The following is a 25,957-nucleotide window of genomic DNA, read 5'->3' on the forward strand; positions in this document are numbered from 1 at the left end:
AAGCCATTTATGACATATCTATTTTAATGAATAAAATATAATGACAAAAAAGCGATATCAAAATTTAATATTATTGCTCGACAGTCTAGATCTGTATGAAGATATCGCCATCTTCTGTTTGAATTGAGAAAAATAGGAAAACGATAAACGTCTTTTATATTGACTTTCAGATCATTTATAAATTTGAAGCAATTTATTACGAATTACAAATTAGGAAAAATACTTGAAATGATATCTATTTGGTTTGTTACATCAACAAAAGAAGGAAAACACTAAATCACACCGTTGTCCTTTTAACAATTTCCCCAAAATTCTAGATTAAAGATAAGATACATATTTTGATTAATCTCATAATTTTAAAAAGCATTACCAGATTTGGCCCATATTTTTATTAAATTTATCTAAAAAATAACCCTTATTTTGATGAATATAAGAAAAGAGAATAAATTTCCAGCGGCAAATTTTACATACATATTTAAAAATTTAATTTTCGAATACCTCTATCCAATTTTAGTTCATTTTAAGATTCACAATGCACTAGTAGTTACCCGCTAGTTTTGCTGATCATCCATTATGTACTTTTTTTCAAAACTAAGTGTACAGTAACACTGACAGGAAGTAATTTTAAAGAAGGCTGTCAAAAATGAAAGTGGCCGCATCCGTGTTCATCCTCAACCTTTATATATCTTATGTATTTTCATCATATACAACTTACATTTCAATATTGAAGAATGAACACAAATGCCGCCACTTTAATTTAGAACAGAAACCGTCAAAAGGTTAAAACTTAAATGCTAAAATTGTGTAGATTTCAGTAATTAAGTATCATTTAATGATGCTAGAACCCGATATATGTACATTGTATTGTCAAAATCAGCCCATATTTATGTATCAGAAGCATTTTTCTTTCCAATAAATAGCTCAAAGTTTACATTTTAACAATTTTGCAAAACTCCTATATTTTGGGGCAAAAAAGTGGTCTTACTGGACCTACTCCTTTAAGAAAATTCCAATATTTATATTGAGCATTTAATTAAGATTAAAACTAAGCTCAATATCTTGTGATTTCATATAGTGAAAAGATAAACTAGTATTAGAAAATATGATATTAAAAAAAATGATGGGGATGGAAATATTGTAACTACATGTACTCAGTCCGGAATGCGGTTCGATAAAATTGTTCCCCTTGTTTATTTCGCTCTCCTGTCAAATCATGTAATTTCGCTTACTCCAATGTAGACGCTACGACGATGGGTGTCGTCAAGAAAGTTACGATTAAAGGACTTTGCTAGGAATTAGACGATCACCATTGGTAAAGGTGAGTTGTTTAATAGTTGTTTCTTTGGGATAACTGTATATTTTGAATTAATTCTTAATCAGGAATAGCTAGAAGGAAAAGAAACGTGTTGCTACGTGAACCCGGAAAGCGATGGAAGAATTTTTTCAAAAAATCTAGAGACGATCGTTCTGAGTGTGCCACCTACACATTCATACGTGTACACAAGCACAGTATTCCCTATCTATGTAATGTGTTTTCATAATTATGTGATGTAGGGCAAAAAAAGGTAGCAGTTTTTTGTGTCTTGTTGTTAAGCATTTCCAGGGGAGATAATGTTATTTTTCACGGTGTGTTTGATAGGTTTGTTACATTGTAACATTATATAATACACACTCATGAAGTGGATTGAAATAGCCTCCCACACTCAATTAACTGAATTTCAATTATTTTATTTACCGTAGTGCTATTATATAAGACTTCGGAGGTTAATATCACTTATATTCAACGTTTTATATCGGATTTTTTTTACTATTGATGTTGCACGGTTCATAGTAAAATAAAATCCGTTAAAACCGTTGAATTTAAATAATACGAACCTCAGAAGTCTTATATATCGTCCTTTAATATAAGACTGGAGGTTCATATCATTTACATTCAACATTTTTTATCGAATTTTTGTTTGCTATTATTGTTGAACAGTTGAACGGTTCAACATTGGTAGTTAAAAAAAATCCGATAAAAATTAACGGTTCAACATTGATAGTAAAAAAAAATCCGATAAACATGTTGAATGTGAATTATATAAAACTCTGAAGTCTTACATTATATGACTTTCGTTTATCAGTTCCTTTTCCTAACTAAATGGTTTCTTTTTATATTACAAAATAAGGGGGTGCTTTAAAAAAAATTAACTTAACATTCCTACAATATCATTCTGTTCACAGAATGAGAGATATTTCGTATTCTAAACTTTATTTTTCTCACATGTGTGTTAGATATGTTGAAAACACAGACAAATGTTTAGTACGTGTATCCATCCCCTCTCTTTCAATTCATTAGTTAAAGATACAGCTCTGAAGAATATGCAATAACCTAACATTGATAATTTAGCTAACAATAAATTCAGTACATTTTTCTAACATGTTTATATTTTGTGATTCTAATGTATAAATCCAGAGGCAGATCCGGGAAAGAGCTCGGATTCCCGATCCGTTTGTACGGGGGGAATGTGGTTCCAACCCGGCCCCTCTTTAATTGCCTGTTCGATTTTTTGTTTGCAGTGTCGAAAAGGGAGATAGACAGCAGTTTTATCAAGAAGTTTTGTGAAAGTTCCGCTATACATCTGACAGTCAGGAATTATTCTGAAGTACACATGTCGACCAGAGGCATGGACAGAGAGGAGAGGTTTTAAAGTTCCAGATGCTAATCTGAGATTCAAAACAGGTTGTACATTCTACATAAAATATGTAGTCGGAAAAATATGTTTGATCAGATATATAGAAGCACTCAAGCATGACTGGAGCGGGTTTCTCCATCAGCGGTCCCGTAATGTAGAGTTCTCGATCAGCCACTGAATATTGGCTTGAGCAGTGCAAAGGAAATCTTCAAATGTATAAAAAAAAACATAATGAAAGTCTTTGTGCTGGTTATTAACATACGGGAACGAAAATTTTACTTCAAATTGTGAAAAAGAGTAAGGGGTAAGATTCATTCCAAAAAAATATCGTCTGATCCAAAATTCGTTCGAAAAAATATTGTTGTCCGGCAAAATTTAAGACTCCAAAAAATATAATGAGTTCTGATCTTCTAAAACCTTATAGTGTTATTTAAGTCTTGGAAGAATAAATATTTTATTGATGGAGGCGGACAATAAATGTTCGCTCAGACAAAAAAAACATTCCCCCTTTGAAGTTAAATAATTGTTGATGGATTGTTTCCTGGCTTGCTTTGGTAGAGTATTGTTGCATGTTTCACTCTCGAGTAATATAAATACACATGTGCAGTACATGAAATATGAACATACCCGTGTACTACTGGTACTTGACTTGTAATATATTAGTGAGCATGTATGAGAAAAATAGAGTGAGCCACCGTATACTGTCTGTAACAATTAATTTAAGGGAATATTCTTGAACCTGTTTCTGAATTGTGAAGAACTAACATACAACTAACAGTGGGACGGTTATTCAAGTAAAGTACTATAATACAATCGAGTCTTTGTGTGATAAACTATAATAAAATTGAGTCTAATGTAAAACTGTTAAATAAGTAAAGACTCTTAATGTCTTGCAAATTTTTGACTGTAGTTAAACTATTAAGAAAAGAAAAAGATATAAATAGTAAATTCAAATCGTTTGAATCGTATGAATAATATTAGCGAACAAAAAAAGGTATCACATTATGTCGACGGACAATTGTAAAATGCTATAAGATAGAATAAAAATGTATCGAAAATATAACACAAAAGAAATCATGAAATAACTCGGATTCGGTGCAATCCCAATTTAACTTGCAAACACATAAAAACAAATCACACCATGTCGCCACATGACACACAACAAAAACCAACTACAATCTACAACAAGACGCAAAGAGTCACAAAAAATAAAAAAAAATCCATTCGCGGGCAACTACAAACATATTATACTGTATGATCGAATACAAAAATAGCCAAAATAAGACGCAAACTAAATTACAAGATCAATAAATGATGTATAAGCAAATAATTCAGAAAATACAATTGGTTAACACAAACAAAAGGAATACAACGATATAAATCTATGCTATACCCCAAAAAACTCAACTTCAAAATGGTCAACCAATCCGGGTTACTGTATAACTAAGGTGTAACAAAATGTGTAACAAAACTTTTTAAAATAATACAAAAATTATGACTGTCGGTGTAATTGTAATTGTTTAAGTAAAAAACATGTCAAACATGCAAATTTTATTAATAAAACTTTAGTTTAATCGCTTAAAAGTCATGTGATGTTACATATATAGGACGGGTGTGTTCGATGCGTAAATTAATTAACAAAACCCCGTCATATAACATCCAACTTTGAAATTGCGTACAAATGTCAAATTTGGGTGTGCCACTTTGGGCATGGTCTTAAACGATTGACAATTCATTTCTCAATTTTGGTAATTTTTCCCAAATTTTTTATATGTCGGGCAAAAAAAAGTAGCAGTTTATAAGGAGCCCCCCTAAATGACGTAACAACTTGACTTATGGTCGTTTCAAAAACGATTTTTTGCAAGTTGCATTGTTAACAATTGTACAATATGAAAATTAAACAACGTGAATGCAAATATTTATAATGACTTTACGGAAAGTAACTTTTGTGACATCTTGACAACCGTATACAAAGTTCATTTCACTTTTCTACCTTCTAAACACAAGAGGTCGAATTGTTTTGTTCTATTTAAACCGCATATCGGACTGTACTAGTAATATGATTTCTAAATGAGTATAACACTGTTTTCTTATATCTTTAATTGACATCAGAAATGATGGAAATCTGAAACAATAAATCAAATAATAATAACAATCATAAGGGTATTCCTCTATCCCCCCACAAGTCATTGGTATGTCCATTTGAAATATAACGATGACTGATGAATAGTAGATCTCTCTTTTGATCTAGTGTATAAAATATGAAATGTATTGTTCAAACTAATGTTCGTAATCTTGGAGCCATAACGGTTCTTTTCTTTGACGACTGGAATGTCTGATTGGAGTTGAAGCTTCTTTAGGCGGCGAAGAATTAGTTTGTGTCAAACCTAACGGAGTGCTTTGTGAAATGGGGGTTTTCAGACCATCTGTTGCTGTTGGCACGTTTGGTAGTTGTGAATGATTCAACGCAATATCTGTAGGTTGTGACTCATTTTGACAGGAGTCTCGATCCTCGTAGTTCTGGTCATCTGGCGAAGTAGACAAGTCTTCAGTGAGAACGCTCTTTTCTGTACAGGGAGCAGTAGAGAGCTTTGTTTTCCCCTAAGAAGATGATTCATGTATCACTGGCTTTATTTGTTTTGCTATTAATTTCAAATCAGTGTCAATTGATATCCTTTCTGGGTATTTGTTCACTGGTTCGTATTTCCGAATAAATTTTCTGTTGCGAAGGGTAACTCTACCCGATCCATCAACCCGTATTACATATTGGTCAAATTGTCTTACTTCAATAACTTGTCCTGTTTTGTCCCATTTCAATGGATTCGCACCAATCTGGTTCTGGATTCGGACATGGTCACCAATAGTCAATGGAGGTAGGTGTTTTGTGTGTTCGGAAAGTTTTTCTGCTACTTTCATGTGTCTATGCCTTAAAGCCTCCTCGCGTTTCGATAAAGTGTCACGCCATGTGTCATGCGGTTTATACCGACCAGGAAGAATTGGAATGAAATCACGAATAGGGCGTCCAAATACACACATAGCTGGTGATAATCTTGTGTCTCTATCAGGTGTATTGCGATATTGTAGGATTGCTCGCTGTAAAGAATCTGTTTCAAGTTCACCGTTTGGTCCAGTGTTATCAGTGATTAAGCGTTTGACTGTTTTTACGCCAACTTCAGCCCTGCAATTGCTATGCGGAAAAGCAACAGATTAAAGGCGACGATGCACTCCCCATACTTTAAGGAATTGTCTTGTTGTAGAGGCAGTAAATTCTGGTCCTCCGTCTGAAGATAATTCATCGGGTATTCCGTAAGTAACAAATGTTCTACGTAGACAGTCAATTAGACCTTGTGCACCATTATGGGCCCTCTCAATGATTGGCCAGTTAGAATATCTGTCTACGACCATCAGGTAATTGACGCCTTTATAATGGAAGAAACCAGCGCACAAACACTGGAAAGGATAATCTAGGTACACAGGTGGTGTTGGTGGAGCACATGGTTGTGATGGTGCCATTCGGTTGCATTGAACACACTCATTGCGTAGAGTAGTGATATCTGGGGTTATTCCAGGCCAAAAGACTGACGAATCTGCTCTTGACATCATTGATGTTATACCTTGGTGTGCTGAGTGGAGTACCGTCAAGACATTTTTGCGGAGTGCAGGAGGAATTACGATGCGATCCTTATACATGACTACACCATCTACTGTGTAGAGGTCTTCTCGAAATTGGAAGAATTCACGAAGTTCAGTAGGCATTTCATGACGGAACTCAGGCATTCCATTCTCGATTATTTCTACCAATTTAACCATAGCATCGTCACTGTTGGTAGCAACACGTACCATGTTCCAAGTGATTGATTGTAAGGTGTTTATTGATGAAGCTGCGGCAAGTTGAAGTTCTTCGTCTGAACATACATCACAACAATCATCTTTCATGATTGATGACAAGAAATTGTGTTGAATAGCATGAAAAGACAAGTAATCGAATTGGTTGCTGTCTTCTGTAATCAATGCTATGTCGTCAATTAACTTGAGTTCCTCTGAATTATTTCCTGTTGGGTTCCGCGAAACGGCATCTGCAGCACGATGTTTTGCTCCTGGGACATGCATCATTTTGAACTTGTAACGCAGTGTTTTTTCCTTGAGGTTTCGTAGCCTGGTGTTTGAAATCTGATCAAGTGATCTGTCACCAAAAATTTTGAGTAGCGGTTTGTGATCTACGGCAATAATAAGTTCTTCACAACCAAGAACGAAATACCTGGCTTTATCTAGTGCGTCAACAACAGATAAAGCTTCACCCTCTACTGGAGCATATCGTGATTCAGCACCATGAGTGAAGCGACTGCCTACCAGTGTTATTTTCCAACCCTCGTTACAACAGAATGGTAGAATCTTTTGGCAATTGCAATGTTTTTGGAATAACCAGAATCCAAGTCCGGACTTTGACCAGTCAGTTGCTAAGCAAGTCGGTTTGGATTTATCATATATGCGTACTCCTTCCTCGATTTCGCTTATAATTACTGTCTTTGTTTCTTGAAAGATAGTTTCCAGCTGATTATCCCAGAAAAATGGCGTACCAGGTTTGATTAATTGACGAAATGGTTTTAAGCGATCGGCCATACTAAATGCATACGAAACCTGATTGACAAGGCCAAACCACGATCGAACGTCTGTTATGTTCCTCGGTGTAGGGAAATCCAAAATTGCTTGCAGGTATCTTTTACAAGGGCGCACACTGTCGTTTGTTATTTCAAATCCAGCAAACTCAACTGTATCTTGAGCAAAGTGGAATTTTTCTGGGTTCAAAGTTATTCCATGTTTTCCACAAAGCTCCAACCAATTACAAGCTTGAACGAAACTTTCCTCAATATCATCAGACCACAGAAGAGTATCGTCGACACATTTAGTCTTGTGTGGCACATCGGCCACGATCTCGTCGAATCTTCTTGTGTAACCATCACCTGATGCAATGTATCCTTGAGGAGCAGTCTTGTATCTGTATCTTCCCCACGGAGTGATAAAGGTAGTAATATGTCGGTCTTCGTCTCTGATAGGTACACTTTGGTACCCGTTCCAAGCGTCAAATACAGTCTTTTTCTTGCCTCGAGGGACTGATCTTGCCTGATGGAAAGGAGATTGTGTATGATGTGTTTCCCTTATTGCATGGGCGTTGAGAGCTTGAAAATCTACTGTGCGTCTCGATTTTCCATTCTTTTTAGAACATTTAACCATACGATGACACCATGTTACAGGTTCGCCGACTGGAACGGGCTCTATAACACCAAGCCTGACGTCTTGATCCAATGAAGCTTTCACGTCATCTTGCCAGTGTAAGGGAACTGGAACAGGAGTGTGACATGCAACTGGCGTTGCTTCAGGGTCAATCATAAGTTTCAAAGGTGGACCTTCCATAAGAGGTAGTGGTTGGTGTTCACAAGTATTAAAAGTGCTTGACTTGTAGTGTTCAAGTAAAAAGTTTTGGAGTTTTGGTACGTTCTCCTCTGTGGGTGGGAACGGAAGTGTCGCTGGTATTGGAGGAGGTGATTGCCTCTTAGGACAGTTGCAATCAATGTGTGCTGTGGACCTGTTCACATCGTTTGTCAGTGCGGAGGTATCAGTGACGCTTCCGGTAATTTCACCAATAGTAGGAAAGTTCTCTGATATTATACCAAGTGTAATGCAAGCTTCTTTGCTGAGAAAGAATTTGTCTGAGCTGTCTGTGATGTACACAATTTGTCTTGTTTCTAGTTCGTTCTTATCTTGGTCTTTTCCTGATAGTCTGAGAATGATGGCCCCAAGTATAACTATGCCTTTATTATTAGCGGCATGCATCTGCATATTTACCGGTATGAGGTCACGTTTTGTGAGTCCAATTTTATAAAGCACTTTGATGCCAGCAAGACAACTTTGACAACCAGTGTCAGCCATTGCAGGGACGACTGTACTTCTCTGTTGAGACATTAAAGAGTTTTGAAAACCAAGCTGCTTGTAATCATCTTCCACAACTTTAACAACTATGTTGATGAACGGCTGGGGTTGTGACGGTCGTTTAATCCATGTGTTATACATTTGCGAGTAAAGATGATGATCAAGTTGTATGGTTCTTTTTCCTAAAGTGGACACAGTTGCCGCACAAAGAGAATCAAATACAGCACTTTCAGATTCTTCATTTTGTTTCACTTTCGGCTTACTGGTATTACTTCGACATACAGATTCATAATGGTTGTCACGTTCACAGTTTTTGCAAGTGTGTCCGTATGCAGGACATTCTTTCTGCTTAATTTTAGGTGGAGCACTTTTTCCGTGTCCCTTTTTTCCACAGTAACCACATGAATCAACCTTGTTGTTGTCGTACTTTTTTGTGTCTTTGGCCATATTGGCATTTCTTTTTCTACGATATGAACTAGAGGCGGCTTCAGCGCCATGTGAATCAAGAAGACGTGACGCAGAACGCTTACCGGCTTCTTTGGCCTCAACGAATTTGAAGACTTGTTCCAGCGTCATATCCTGATTTTTGTCTCCTAAGAGATCTAACTGAATATCAGGGTCACTTAGCCCACGGGTAAGTACATCACGTAAAATAGCTTCTGTGTAGTCGACATTTTGTTCACATCCTGTACATTGTAATGTGAATTTACAAACGCTGGCTTGGCCTCTGAGTCTGGCTCCAAATGAACGAACTGTCTCGTCGCGATCCTGTGTCATGCCATGGAGAGAAACACGTGCTACCATAGTATTTTCTTCTCTCACTGCCAGAGTTCTCATGGCTGCAAGTACTTCTTGTTCAGATTTGTCAACTAGTGATCCACCAGCAGATCTTGTAATGTCTCGTCGCAAAGTTTCATCACAACATTCAAGTAGCTGAATAACAAGGTCTTTTCCACTGACCTTAGTTGCTTGTATGTAATCTTTCCATCGAGAGACAAAGTATGTCCAATCTTCACTGGAACCAGCTGATGCAACAGTAGGACGTTTCACTTTTTCTACTTTTGCTGAGACAATGGCGCCAGCGGCTGCGGAGTGAACTGTTGCATGAGTTGTTAGCAATGCTGCAACCACAATAGCGGCGAGATCATCTGTCTCATATTGGCAATCCGGTACTGGGCACTTCACTGCAGGCATGTTGTAATGTTACGTCAATAGTTCTCAAAAGTGTTGAGTTATCTCCATCATAAATGAGTATAACACTGTTTTCTTATATCTTTAATTGACATCAGAAATGATGGAGATCTGAAACAATAAATCAAATAATAATAACAATCATAAGGGTATTCCTCTAATTTCGATTAATCCACAATGGGCCAATGTGCGATTTGACCAATCGTAGCCCATATCTTTGATAGGGATAAAAATGTCAATGCTACATAACCTTAAATTGAATTGGTTAAAAAGAAGCAATAGCAGATTTGCTATTAAAACGCAATATTCAAATAACGGAAAACATTACATTATGACATATTTTATGTCAAGTATTTTCCAGATTTTTGACTTAGTTTGAAAATGTAACATTAAAAATGTGATCAGTTTTGTTATATAAAAAATGAAGAGGATGTTGTATGACTGTCAATGGTACATAATTTGCATTGGTATCAAATGTATATATGAAACAATTAAGTGTTACTAATTTTCACTGCCTCATTAAAGTATTTACACAGAGATTATTCAACTCTTTAATATTTCTAACAGATAACAACTGAACCAAAACCAATTGGGATATTTAGTCTTCGTACGACCGTTAACAATGATCAACATTCAAGCTGTAGAAAACAATAAACATAAATTGAATAAATTATTATAAACAGCTATTGAAAACCAATCAAATACAGGCCCCTGACTTTAGACGGTCAAACATAAAAAAAAACACCCGCCATTGTGAAACATGTTTGCAGACGTCGAACCCTTCCAATAACTACGACTGTGTTGGAACATCACACTGTAAGAATAAACCACAAAAAATAAATTAATAAAGGCCTAACTCAGCAGATCGATACAAAGCAGAATAACATCTAACATAAACACTCAAGACTTAAGGTATAGATGTAAGAGTACTTGCAGCTATTGGCAGCTACTAGTAGTTCAACACAAATAACTACTATAAATGTAATTAAAATATTTTAGTCTAAAATACCCATCAGCACATATTAAGAATCCAATGGACATCCAATAGACGGCATTACAACCAGAAAAAAACCATAATCTTGTACCATGTAAAAAAAATCGACAGAAGGTATATATGGCCCTGAATTTTCATAGGTGTAAAGCAAACATATTTAGTTGGGTTTTAATTTATTTATAACAAAATCAATATTTATACCGATAAAAACAATATTCAAAGATTTTTATTATAGTGTTAGATTTGTAACCTTTTAGAATAAGTTTATCTAAATGATTATCAAGTTAATCCGGATCGTGTATGTATAATTTCTTGTTTTGCCATTTACAATGCAAATATAGTATAAAATATCAATAACTTTAAAGATACTTCTTTTTGATACATCATGACCTTTTGATTTGGAATTTAATCAGTACCTGTGCGTGCTTTGATCCGTTAGGTCACTAAGAAAACGCTAGACGATTCAAAATTTATTTCTCTATACCTTGTCAAAATGATGGTTTATTGAGAATAAAGATATATACATAAATAATTATAATTGGTCAAAATAAATTATTCAAATTGAAAACATTATTCATTAAATAGAAATGAAATGAACTATTTAACAGCATGCAAATGTATGTTTGTTTAACAGAGACAGGCCAACCAATCACAAAACATTAAACTCATTGTCTCATAGTTGTTTAATAAATTAAATGTAAATAAGAAAACCAAAGAAGGTCAAATTTTATCGTTTTTTTCTAATTTTCACAAAATAATCGCAAACATTTGATTTCGAAAACAACTTAAGATTGATCTTACCCATTCCCAAAAGAGTAGATACACGCAAAGCGGGCGTCATAAACTGGAGGTGTGTCAGACAATAGCATGTCCATAGGAGAAAAGGCGGCAGATTAAACCGATGTCAACAAAATTCAACAAATAATATTAAAGACTGAGCAATTCAAATACTACACAGAACTCTGGACATGAAACTAACTGCCTTGAAAGGAGTTAACAAAAACTTGTACACAAGGGAATACATAATCAAGTTAACATCCGAAAGATATATTTGGTAATGAGTTGCACAAGTCTTTTTTTCTAAATGCTAGTTTTCAAAAAGACAAAGAACATTAACCATTAACTCTTTTTATGTGAATTCAGTTTGATTCATATAGATCTTGTTTAGTTACATAGGTCGCGGCATGTTGTAAATAGATTCACTGCTAAAATCACATGTAATTAACGATCAGTCATTCAATTTATTAACTTTAAAGTTTATAGCGTGGAATGCATATACCAATTAGCCAAAACTTTTTTCAAAACGGCTTAAAAGAATTGACCTCAGATTATACGTTGCCCGTGCCATTTTCATTAAAAAGGTATAAGTTAAAATATGTATTTCAGGCTAACTTCGCTCAAATAACACAATAACCCTCACCACCTCCTATGTATCTTTGTTTATTTAGCATCGGCCCAAAGTCATGCACTTATGTACAAAACTAAATGACCTTAAGTCATATGGGATTCGTTTCAATTAGTAAAAAAATTATATAACGAAGACGACGATTCTTACGGGACGTTTTGAGAACGGTCAATAGAAATACACTAATCGCTGTTTAGTCCAATCCGGGAAAAACAGTCATTTATACAACTTCCTATTTGGATCCAGATTGAGGCAGCGGCCGAAAATAGAGGTTTTTCAGTATAGAGTGGAGGGAGGAAAAGCGATCATCAAGAAACATTAATAGAGTATGATCCACTTTTTTCGAAATTAAAATTGAAGTAAAAAAATATTTTGTTTGAAATATTTACGGTAGTTTAAACAGGTTTCATTAAAAAGTATCGTGCATGGTGAATTGTTTAAACAGGGTCCCAGATAGCTTCAACTGGATGAAAAAGTTGTGTAATTTTAGAACTTATCCGGAATGGAATAAATAGCGATTAGGTGAGGGGGGCAAGGGGTTTAGCTGTTATGCTGTTATTAGGCATTTTTTAAAATTCTTTGTTATATGTTATTTTGAAAATATATTTCTAGTTGCTGTTAGCTGTTATTGTCTTATTCTTTGTGAGCTGTTATTAGGCTTTCAGTTTTTTTTGTTATCTGTTATTGTGATAATGTATTTGTTGTTAACTGTTATTATCTTAGGTGTATTGCAACGGTCACGACAGTCATAAATTGTAAAAAACGTGTGTAGCATTCGTTATTGAGCATAAATGCTGACGAGGATAATCAAACATTTACATAAAAAACGATTTTTATATTCAAAATAGTTTTACACTTGCATATGAAAATATATTTGCTTTGCATGTAAATTTCTGCTCAAATGCAGTGCTCAAATGCTATTCAAACATAATTAAAGAAATTTGATACAATGCAAACTTGTTTCCCTATATATTTCATGTCATGACAGACTTTAACGTTGATATTCAAAAGTATGAATAAATATTTGATATTTCATATCAATACTAATGCGACACCTGATTGAAGGAAATGTTCAAATTCATTTTAGTCTCATCTTATATTTAACATACCCTTAAATAATTTAATAACTTGCATTGTAAACTGCGTTGATGAGACAAATGGCTTATTCTGTGATTGAAAGGTAGTAACTGTTTCTGGTCTTCTTATAAGATAGATTCTTTGTTCTCAATTTGAATGATCATTCTCACTGTTCATTGAATTTCACAGAACCCATCGCAAACGAAGGTTATTGTTGGAGAAGGGTTAAGTGATTCTAGGATGACTAGAATGACTCTGTCCGTTAGAGCTTCTGTCTGTCTGTCTGTCCAATTACTTTGTAACCACAAGTCCTCTTAATAAGCTCCATAGATATTGGCAAAACATTTGTAGGACAACACCCGAGAGAGTTTCAGATGACAAATTAGCTATTTGAAATTCCCAGTTCAATGTCCACGCTACAGAGTTCGTGATTGGTAGATCAATATTGCAACTAATGTTTCGGGTTTTAGTAATTATCTTCATCAAATGTATAGACGCACTGAAATATATTGGAAAAATTAGTATCTTAGAAATCAATACATTAAGAAAGGTGATTTTGTTTGATAAAACGGCAATACCGTTCGCTGTAGATGCTATCATTGTAATTATCTTTCATTTTCTAAATTGGAACAATTAAGTGAAATATGACATATAAAATTTGATGTGTATACAGAACTTTAGAAATAATTGTTCCGTCATTTAATGCAATTATATAGAAATTTTTGTTCAATTCTCAAATCCTTTCCGCATTGTACATTTTATGCAACCATTTAGAAGCAATAAATGACATTATTGAATTTCATGTCTTTATGTTATTGATGTAAAACCAAAAGAACACTAAAGAGGAAGTTGAAGAATACAAAACCAATTGATATCCTGGTCTGTAATTCTACGTCGTTTGGCATACAATAAATATCTAGTGGAGGAAATGACAATTTAACCTGATGATAATGCTCCATTACAAAAAAAATGTTACCTTACTATTGATCATAGTTTACCGGGTATAATGCATTAATTCAAAATCAGTGTATTTAATTTGTATTACTTTAAGTATTCGTATTCTATAGACAGTGTTTGATTTTCCTGTTAACTTTTCATAGACAAGTTACAGAGGTTCTGGTGGTTTCTAATTTTTGTGCTCCTCGTATACATCTTTATAAGGATCTATCTAAAACATCACAAAAGGCTCTAAAGCGCCTTTGTCACTCATCTTGGTCTATTTGCATATTAATCAAAGATTCACAAAAAATTACGAGAAATTGTGAAACAAACGACTTTAAGGGCAATCACGCAGGAAGGGGTCAATCGACAATTTTGATCATGTTTGAATTATTCGTAGATCTTACTTTGCTGAACAATTTTGCAGTTTACAGTTTCCTCTATCTATCATAAAATTCAAGATCATAACAAAAAACTGCAAAATTTCCTTTAGAGCAAAGGCAGCAACCAAACAACGGTTTGTCTGATGTGTTTGAAAACTTCAAGGCAGATAAGTCTTGACCTGATAAACATGTTTAAACCGTTTTGGATTTGCTCTAAATGCTTTAGATTCAAAGATATGAGCCAGCAAGAATGTGTCCCCAATACACGGATGCCTCATCAGGACTATCATTTTCTATGTTGAGTGGACCGTGAAAATGGGATAAAATCTCTAATTTGGCATTAAAAATTATAAAGAACAAGTGTACTAAGTTTCAAGTTGATTTAACTTCAACTTCATCAAAAACTAACTCGACCAAAAACTTAAACCTGAAGCGGGACAGACGGACGAACGAACAGACGGACGAATCAACATACGGACGATGAATGAACGAACGAGCGAACTCACAGACCAGAAACTATAATGCCCATAAATGGGGCATAAAAACTGCATTTTACCTCATGTTCTATTTTTAGCCATGGGGCCATATAGGTTGATGTAAAGGGTCAGCAGATAATTTTTTAAACTAGTAACCGAAGGGTGGTTAAGGTCAAGTTTAGTTTTGTTTGACCCAGTAGTTTCAGAGGAGACAATTTTTGTAAAAGTAAACGAACAACAACGACGGACGCCAAGTTATTTAAAAAGTCCACATGACCTTTTTGAACCAGGAGAGCTAAAACGGTGATCAAGTGAATACTGTATAGCAGGCATGAAAACTGTAGGTATTCACACACCAAATATAGGTATCTAATTATTCACGATTAGAGAAAAATTAACATTACAAAACATCGTAACTTTTTTCCAAGTATAGTCACTGCACCATGAATATGAGGTCAAGGACAATGAACAAATGACAAAGTATGAAGCATACAAGTCTGTTACCTCTAGAAATATTTTAAAGCTCTTCAGTAGTTAGCTAACGCCGTCGAACGACTATCTCCATGTCTGCGAAAAAAGTTGGGCGCTCGATAAAAACTAAGAAAGAAAACCCAAACACACGACTGGAATATGTCTTCTTCTTACACATTTGATAAACATAATTGGTATGTTTGTCTCTTTTTGAGATAGAAGTATTTAATCATTTTTGTGTTAATAATTGTGATTTCTGTGTTTCGTTATTAATGCGTGGATATAAATGAATGTTAGACGGTAATGTTTAAAAGTGTGTTTGAAATAACAAGGAACAAGAATTTAACAATAGTTTGACCGAAGTTTGATATGCTTTTAAAAGTAATGTTTAACATATGGATTGCTAGGCAAAGGGAAGGTGTATATATGCTACAGCATACGAACAATTAAAAGTGGTAAAAAAATAATTGAAACATGAAAGGCAAACATTATTTATAAAGAGTTCATATCTCAACGCTCCCTTTTCATACAACATCTTAAAACCATTTTAAAAACGACAGAGAAATGTTTAGAATAATAGAATCACTTCGGGAACCCCCACTTTATTCATTTTAAAAGACCGTTCCGATATTACATATTACACCTAACACGTCACATAAATTACCTCAAAATTGTACATTACAGTATCAAAAGATGCTTATAGTTATCGAAAGCTAACCTTGTTCAAAGCACTAGGATGTTTATTTTATGTTTTTTAACGAGACAAAAAAACAGAATTAAAATGAAAATTAATACATATCTTACATTAACAATATTCCGAAACGAAGTTGTAAACGAGTATATATCTAATACATTCTCAAAATATAAAAATAATTTCTTTTATTCGTAATCGCTTATTTTCATTCATAAAATTCATGATAGACAAATCCTTCATTTGATTCATGCATGAACAAGAATGTGTCCAAAGTACACGGATGCCCCACTCGCACTATCCTTTTGCATGTTCCATGGACCGTGAAATTGGGTAATAATCTAATTTGGCATTAAAATCAAAAAGATTATACTAAAGGGAACATATGTATTAAGTTTCAAATTGATTGGACTTCAATTTCATCAAAAACTACCTTGACCAAAAACTTTTAACCTGAAACTTCCACTTTCCACTTTTCTATGTTTAGTGGACCGTGAAATTGAAGTCAAAAGTCTAATTTGACTTTAGAATTAGAAAGATCATATCATAAGCAACAAGTGTACTTAGTTTCAAGTTGATTGGACTTCAGCTTCATCAAAAACTACCTTGACCAAAGACTTTAACCTGAACGAACGGACGCACAGACGGACGAACAGACGAACGAACGGAGCCACAGACCAGAAAACATAATGCCCATCTACTATCGTAGGTGGGGCATAAAAATATCACATTTGATTCGTGCAAGATAAATATTACATTTGATTCATGCTAGATAAACATCACATTTGTATAAAATCCGTAAGGCTATTGCTATGGCTGACAGATCATTTGACATTGCTGAGCGATAAAACTGAAAAGTCTTCTCAGGACTTCCTTGATGTTTTTGGTGATACCTTCGGAGACGTTTTAAAATTAGAGTGCGCAGCAGACTCACTTTTATTCCGTCGAAGTGGCGAAAGACCATTCTGCTGCTTTGAATCACTAGTTCTAGGGTCTGCTTTAAGGAGACCATTTAAGTCTATTTTTCTTGCGTCTGGAGATTTTCTTAATAATTTTTCAACAGCAGATTCGTTATCATCGTCCTTTTCATTGCACAGTGGAGATTTCACACTTACAGCTTTACGTGGTCTTTGTATTGTTCCGTCGCACGTGTTACTTCTCTCCCTTGGATGGCGTAATATTCCTTCCGGATGTAAATGCGAATGTAGATCCTCTCTTGACCTAGTCTTTTTGCCACTAGATGTCACTAAATTAGAAGCAAAATGTACGTTCATGTGTGGTTTTTTGTACGTTGTATCGATAGTATTGCTTCTTTCCCTTGGCGGTAAAACATCTTCGTCGTCGTGTTGACATTCAAATAAAGCTTCCCGAAATTCCTGTGAACCTCGTGGCACAAACTTATCTAGGACATGCAAAGTTTTACTAGTGTCCAGATCATTTAAAGCTTTTTCAATTGTATTGACCGCATCCGTGCTCATTGTGTATTATTGTCCATATAACAAATCAACCGCACATATTATTTTCTCCAAGGATTTCAGTTATAGTTCGTCAATCAATAGTGGATCTGTAAAACTGAAAATTAAAACATACCAATAGATAAAATCTGATAGCAAGTTATCCAACTAAAGCCCCAAAACTAAAACTTTATGAACTTCTCAAAATGATTAAGGCTATTGACTTTCAATCATTAAATAACGCTTGACAGTCTCTTAAAGTCGTTGTTGTAATCACAACATACAACATAAAATGCAATATACTCATGGTTACATTAGGGTCATCAAAACCTCATTTAAAATTGAATAAAATACCCAATAAAAGTTAATGAGGCCATATAAATTAACTTCAAGTTTCAGAGCGTCAAATATGTAGTGTAACGAAAGATTAGATACCTATGAATAATAGATGAAGGCACTGTAAAAGACGACCTTTTATCGATGTTTTACAGTAATCAACATTTTGCGCTCCATGTATAGATTAAATGGGTTTTACGAATAATAACTGAAAAGGGCGTATTTTTACAAATTAAATACTTCCTTGAGTAATAAAAATCGTTAACAAGATCGAATGTAAATTATATGTTGTCTTTTTGTATCTTGATGTATTTTGTAAAGTGACAGATATAATATCTATAAAAGACATGAAATAAATTAATCTAATACTATATACAAAATTGTTAAGAAATTTCATCTAGATACTCTACGTATGTGTATCAAATAGGAATGATGACTATTTAAACATGGATATAATTTTATTACAATACTTCCGAACAAATATTTTGGATCGCGTTGGAGATTTTGACACTTGAAATTTTAATTTAAAATTATATGGCATAATGCATTGCTACTTACGATTTTAATCCATTGTTCATTAGTATTCTGGCGGGTTAAAATTGAGAACAATTCCAAAAAGATTTTCATTTGCAATACAAAATTGGAATAAAGAATAATATATAATATATATCCGAATTGAAATATCAACACAGTTAAAGGTATTATACTTACATGTATCAATGACCCACATTTTCTTTATTTAGTTATGAGTGTAATATACCTTTGGAATTATTTAAAACGTAAATCAATTTGTCCTATCGTACATCCTGATATCCTTCAAAATATTAATAATTATTAGTATGTATCCTCATAAATTCACATATATGACAATTTTCCCACCAAGCAGTCAAGTATATTTAAATCTTTGGGTAAATACACCCGTTTCTGTTATCTCCACCCGTACAGTGTCTTTCCACTATTTAGATGTAAGACGTCCAATCCATACAGTGGACGTGTTATAAAACACCGTCAAACACTCACTGCAAACCAGTGTTTGGAAAACGATCTTCAATACTTTCGCTTCTAGTCAATTAAACTTTCATTTAAACCAACTAACCGAAAAGTAAACACTACTCTCATAAGTCATTAAAATAGTACATGCAGGTAAAAGGGAATTATTCGTACAAACATCTCGTAATTATAGTATTATTTTATTTAAATTTCCGATTGTCGCACTACAAATACTGGTAAATGTTCAAACTTTGATACCAATCAGTTAGTCGTGTCTTATTTCATCGAGTTCGTCGCCTTTTATTAATATGTCAACTAAGTTAAATAATAGTCCTACAGTAGCATGGACTATACTTCATATGGTGTATCTATTTACGTATGTTTATTGACCTGTTTAGTTAAACAAAAGGACTACGTATGACTACCTTTATTTCTAAAACAAAGCATGTCACATGTACACATTCCAATGTGTGATCTTACTCTTACAAACTCGTCAAGCCTTTACGTATTTTTAAAATACTAAAAGTGAAAACCATTAGATGTCCAATGTTTGTTTCTGACTTTTATGAACCCATTATGCTTCAAATCATTTAAATACCCCCAAACCATTAAACCAGGTTAATTATTGTTCTGTAATTTCACAACCACCAGGACACATGTACTGGAGAGTTGTCTCATTGGCACTCATATCACATCTTCTTCTAATAACAACAGATGGGTTGACAGATTTAAATTAAGATGTGGTATGATTGCCAATGAGACGACTCTCTATCCAGGTCACACTATGTAAAAGTAAACCATGATAGGTCAAAGTACGGACTTCAACAATGAGCATTGACTCACACCGAACAACAAGCTGCAAAGGGCCTCTTGAATGACTAGCGTAAAACCCTCCAAACAGGAAAATCAACGGTTTATTCTGTATGAAAACGAGAAACACTTATAAACCACATTACCAAACGAAACCACTTTGATTGAAAATTCACTAGTAAGCCAATAAAACTCTCCTGATAATTTGGTTTACGATCATACGTTCAACTTAAATATAAACTACTGTTTTAAAATTATATCTCAACCCACTTCAGTATATACTACCAGGCTGAATACATGAATAGAGTTTTAGAAACATTTTTGAATATAAGGAACCTATAATGCATTTAGAGAATCCAGTCTTGGAAGATTATGATGTATGGCTGTTTAATGTCCAGTGGCAAATAAAATACATCTTCAGGACTATTAATGGGATATGAATTAGAACCCTGCTGTGTAAAACGGAGACTAACGCGCTGAGCCGGAGTTTTATCGCTAGTTTAACTTCTCATAGAAATCGGTTGATTTGTTGATCGGGGCCGACTCCGTCATGTTCGTTATTATGTATGTCGCAAATGCCCATGCATTTTCAAATCTTGTTTTTTTTCCTTCAGTTTATCACCAATTTCTCCATTGCAGTGCAAGTTATTCTTAAGTGAGTCAATCAAATTTAACAAATTAGCTAGTTGTATTCAGGCTAGGGTTTTTTAAAACTATCATAGTAAAAATCAACCCGAGATGAATTTGGTTATTCTGTAAAAAAAAATTTGGTTTTGTGCTTTAAAACGTTGTGTAAATAATAAAAAAAAAGAAGATGTGGTACATGTATCATTGCAAATAAGACAACTCACTATAAGAGACCAAATGACAAAGGAGTTAACAATTATATGTTACCGAATGGCCTTCAAAAATAAATAAAATTCATACGCATCATTTAGTTGGTGTTAATGATGGACTCTGACTCCATTAGATATTAAACTATTCAATTTATAATGCTTTTGTATTGATCGACATGAAATAAAAAGAAATGTTCTCCGTTATCGAAAAAATCCTTTGGGTATTACATATGTTATTGTACTGATCCCCAGGATGTAAATTTCTCAAACAATGATATAGATGAAAAAGTTTGGACGTTCTGTTTATGTCCTTCAATTCCATTTCGATGCTTCCTAACAACCCCGATACTTTTAACTTGTGGCGAAGGTTAGCTATACAGTTTGTTAAATCTTTATTTAATTTTATAGCAATTTTCGTCTTACTTCATTCAGTTTGAAAAAAAGAAGTAGTTCGCCAGCAGCTTTATGTGTCCGTTTCGACCTTTTACACGCTGTTATTATTATATCGTCACCTCTGATTCTAAATCTTTATGATATATAGAATGCAGTTTTTTTTGAAGTCCTATGGGCTGTACAACTTTATCGGTTTATTTAACAACCACATTTTTTTTTCAAAGATGTTGCTGAATATTCATCTCGTCATTTGGCAGATATTTTGTTTATATTAAATAAGATTTTAAAGTTGAAATAGAAAAAATAAAACCACGGTATTTACAAAGATAAACACTGAACAACCAAACTCAACCGCACTCTCTTCTATATGTAGCCCCTGTACAAGAAGTATTAATTTTTTTATTTACAGAAGTTACTATGATAAAGCAGAGAAGACCTTTGCTTTTTCCCTTTTCTTGTCTATCAGATTCGATCATTGTTATGGACAAACTTAAATTGTTTACTGTTTGTATATGACTTCTCGTTAGCAGTCAATGACCTTAAGATTAGCCCAATTTCAGTGTTAGCTTAACAGCGATCATTGGTTTGAATGTTTAAGACTATTATACACTTATTGAACAATTTAAAAAAAAATGTAATGATTTTTACACTTCAAACAAGTGAATTAGTCAGTTTATTTTTTACCAAGATTACCAAGCGACTTGACTATGCTAATATTTACTTACTCGTTATAAGGGTATTGGACAACTTTTTTTATTTATTCAAACATATAAAATGATCATAGGTTATCTAGTATTATGGTGACATATGAGGATTATATGTCAGTTTGACACAGAGAAATCTACTAGCTTACCTAGCTATTCAGAATCAGATGACAGAAAGTTGTTACTTTGCTGTAGCACAGGTACGCGTACTCTCTAAAACATTGTATTATCACGTAGGACTGTCCAATTGTAAATAAGCATTTGTCTTTCCTGATGTCTGTAATTGAGATTTATTAATTTTGCTGTCATTTGATCTTGAGGAAATACATAGTCATGCACGAATAAAACAGATTTAAAAATTCAACAAAAAACTTATTATGGTATAATCTTACAGAGCACCTGGGATCATCCCGGTCTTTGGTATGGTTCTTGTTAGTCTATTTGATTTTTTTGCATAGTGTTTTGTGTTTTAAGGCCACTGTCCTCCTCATATATGTCTATGATTGTTTAATTAACCTTGGTATCTACTTACTAACATTAAAGGACATGATTAATTGAAACAAGTAATACTTGTACAGGGTTACAATTTCATTACAAAATATAGACAGAAATTAAAAAGAGAATGTCTCTAAAAGAGCTCATTTTTAAAAGAGTCATGATGTGAAATGTTCATAGCTTAATATGAGCACACAAAACGAACCTTCTTCTTACTTGGTCAACAAATTACTCTGTAGAATAATTATGCCTAAAAGAAAAGAATATTGAAGTGTACAACAAATCGCAGTTAAGTTATAAACCTACTTCCAAAACCAGGTCGTGTACTTCTACGATTACTTTTGATAAACTAATAGATACCATATTTACAATTGTGTACGCCTGACGCGCTTTTCGTCTACAAAGACTCATTATCTTAGATGCTCATAAAAAAATAACAAGATTGGTATTGGCAGGAAATGGCCACAGCATTTATTAACAGATATGATATATGTACTGTTATATGAAATGCAATTTGTGATATGATATATGTACTATTATATGAAATGCAATTTGTGATACATGTAGATATATGAACTAAAATTAACTGATAAAAATGCATATGTGTCTTTGAAAATGTTATATGATGATCGCCGAATATGTTTGAGGTGGCAGACCATATATGAAAAGGGGAAGTTCAAGATAAGCTATTAACCCTGGAAATCAGAGGCTAATGCTATCATACGATTACAATAAGTCTGTAAACTGCAAATATGTTATCTAAGCGCAGCGAAATCTGCCATAAATCAAGCGACTAACCCTGGATATCAGAAGTTATCGCTACCAACGCAAAGTTTAATAAAATTCAGGAAAAAACCCCCAACAAACTAATAAATTTCTTTCCAAGTTATCCATTTAATTTCTATATGCATGCACGTCCACTCCTCGTCCAGGATTAATCTTTTTTCTTGAATGACCGTCTCGTCATTAGAACTTTTGTACATCTTTCCACATAGAGTGATGATTTAATTGTTGTAGTCTAGACAATACAATTCTGAAATAAACAAACAAAACCAAACAGCAGTATCTTCCATAGGAATTGCATTCTACTAATAAATTTAAGGGAGGGTGGGCGGGTTTTAGAAGATAAATCTATGGCTGAAAAATGCGTCTGCTTTTCCTAAATGTCGACGTCAAAAAGGAGGATTATGGGTAAATCAATCACTTGCAAAGATCGATAATCCAACTAGAAACCAAATAATATTACTTGACGATGTAGTATAACGACGGACAGTGGTATGAGCACTACCGATAACTGATTTAAATTTCAGATTTTAAATCCTATTATCTTAGATGCTCATAAAAAAATAACAAGATTGGTATTGGCAGGAAATGGCCACAGCATTTATTAACAGATATGATATATGTACTGTTATATGAAATGCAATTTGTGATATGATATATGTACTATTATATGAAATGCAATTTGTGATACATGTAGATATATGAACTAAAATTAACTGATAAAAATGCATATGTGTCTTTGAAAATGTTATATGATGATCGCCGAATATGTTTGAGGTGGCAGACCATATATGAAAAGGGGAAGTTCAAGATAAGCTATTAACCCTGGAAATCAGAGGCTAATGTTATCATACGATTACAATAAGTCTGTAAACTGCAAATATGTTATCTAAGCGCAGCGAAATCTGCCAAATTGGCGGTGCTGCGACAATTTGAGCCTATAGTTAAAATTTTCACAGAACCGTCAACCGCCAATAAAATTGGGGGGAGCTGCGCATAGCTGTGCCATTTCAAACAAAATTTGATTAAAATAATTTTCTGATAAATGAATATGCCATTATATGATATAAATTGTAAATTAACAAGCAACTATTTGTATTATTTATAAAACAGCCCAATAATGTTGATATTTCGTTTAACTGTTCACTTAGAACATATATAGGCAACTAAAAACTGTCCAATAGATATAGGAAGATGTGGTGTGAGTGCCAATGTGACTATCCATCCTATCAACAATTTAAAAAAAAACGTAAACCATTATAGGTAAATGTAGGCCCCCAACACGGAGCCCTGGCCCACACCGAACAACAAGCTATAAATTGCCCCAAAATTACTAGTGCAAAACCATTCAAACGGGAAAACCAACGGTCTAATCTATATATATATATATAATGTAATGTTTGAAGACCGTCATTGCAGTCTTGGCAATAAAACTCGAGACCAAATCAAGTTGTAACAGGCAAATCAATATATAACCTTGATATAAATTGAACTAGCTAATGATGAAAGTAACCTAGTTTGATATTTTAAATATATCATTTCCCAATGTGCACTGTAATATAGCTGTGAGGATCTTCCAATCTTCGCATTAGAATATTCTTCACCTTAGAGATAGTTAGCCATCGGTAAAAACAAATCTACCATCAAACTTTCACTTCCGACCTTTCAAAGCCAAATTACCTCCTCTCGGTCGTTGTCTTGCTTCCAAAATCACATTCTTAACATTGACGACCTAACAATCCAAACCGTTATAGGAGAATCGGCAACATACACACAATTAACTTGGAATTCGTATATGTAACGCAAATATGCACCCGCTTTCAACGACCTAAATATTTTATTGGATAATCCATCACAACACAAGTTCTCTCCATATATAGATATATGAAGATGTGGTATGAGTGCCAAGAGACAAAAATCCATCCAAGTCACAATTTATAGAAGTAACCATTATAGGTCCATACCTATGTTGAATGAGTTCGACGAACAACGAGAATGTTTAATACCTAAAACACGTAGAGATCATATTTTGAGTATTGTAGAAAATTGGTATTTAGTCAAACTAGCTAACCATCAAAAGACAAAATAGCGGTCCACCTACTACAAGTCTATCTGGCAAATAGCAAAGCAATAAAAGCCACTGGACAAACACATTTGTCTAATAGCTCAGGAAGAATGTGTATAGTTGTACAAATGTATATTATTTGAACTGTTTTACCTTCAGACAATCTGTGATCAACTGATAACGTGCCTTGCTATAATTTGCGTGTAAATTTGAACTATATTTATTTATTCAACTTTCAATAATGATACACAATGTACAGTGCATCATAAGCTTATTTGCTGGCTGTATTACTTGTATTTATGAATGTAATTGTTTGTTATAATTCAGGTTGCACTTTAATATTAAGATACTCTATTCTATACTTAACCCTCTACCAAACTTATCGGTCTTAGATGAAACCAAATGAGTTTCTACATATTTCTTGTAAATTTTGACATCAGTCTTGTTTAAAGCATGATTTGTAGACCATGTATTGCTCATATTTTGAACTGTCAACTCCCCAACCATACATAAAAAGACCACGACAAGCCCAGGAAAAACAGCCTGGAATATCATAGCTTTCGTATGCAGAACTTCATATACCTGATAATATTGACAAATTACGATGCAATATCTCTCTTAAAAAGTCAACCTACTGTCCATCTGAAGCAACCCTGAACGCTCCAAAACCAACGCTTACTGTAAATTTTTAGTAAAGTCTTCATAAACATGTAGCTTATTGTAAATGCTTAAGCCAGATCAAGCTGATCGAAGTGTACGTATTGTTCAATTAGCAAATCCTAATTTAAAATATATGCAGTAAAAGCACAACGTCCTGCAAGGACATAAGCCATACATTGGCAAGACCAAAATCTTTCCCGA

At 34.0% G+C, this 25,957-nt stretch overlaps 1 protein-coding gene across 3 annotated transcripts; it reads right to left on the bottom strand.

The window, feature by feature from the left end:
* Nucleotides 1-16,404: 16,404 nt before the first annotated feature.
* Nucleotides 16,405-19,420, bottom strand: LOC134687479 (uncharacterized). 3 transcript variants are annotated; one of them, XM_063547824.1, is made up of 2 exons: nucleotides 18,781-19,420; nucleotides 16,405-17,802 (listed from the first exon to the last, which is right to left on the bottom strand). In XM_063547824.1, the coding sequence occupies exon 2, from the start codon at nucleotides 17,706-17,708 to the stop codon at nucleotides 17,094-17,096; it is 615 nt and encodes a 204-aa protein (XP_063403894.1). In that variant the 5' UTR covers nucleotides 17,709-17,802; nucleotides 18,781-19,420; the 3' UTR covers nucleotides 16,405-17,093. The 3 variants fall into 3 exon arrangements, with proteins under 3 accessions (XP_063403894.1, XP_063403886.1, XP_063403906.1); XM_063547816.1 differs by having other exon boundaries at nucleotides 18,732-19,405; XM_063547836.1 differs by lacking the exon at nucleotides 18,781-19,420 and adding an exon at nucleotides 18,579-18,663.
* Between the last annotated feature and the right edge of the window lie 6,537 nt (nucleotides 19,421-25,957).

This window comes from Mytilus trossulus, chromosome 1 (assembly GCF_036588685.1).
Source record: "Mytilus trossulus isolate FHL-02 chromosome 1, PNRI_Mtr1.1.1.hap1, whole genome shotgun sequence".
NCBI lineage: Eukaryota > Metazoa > Mollusca > Bivalvia > Mytilida > Mytilidae > Mytilus > Mytilus trossulus.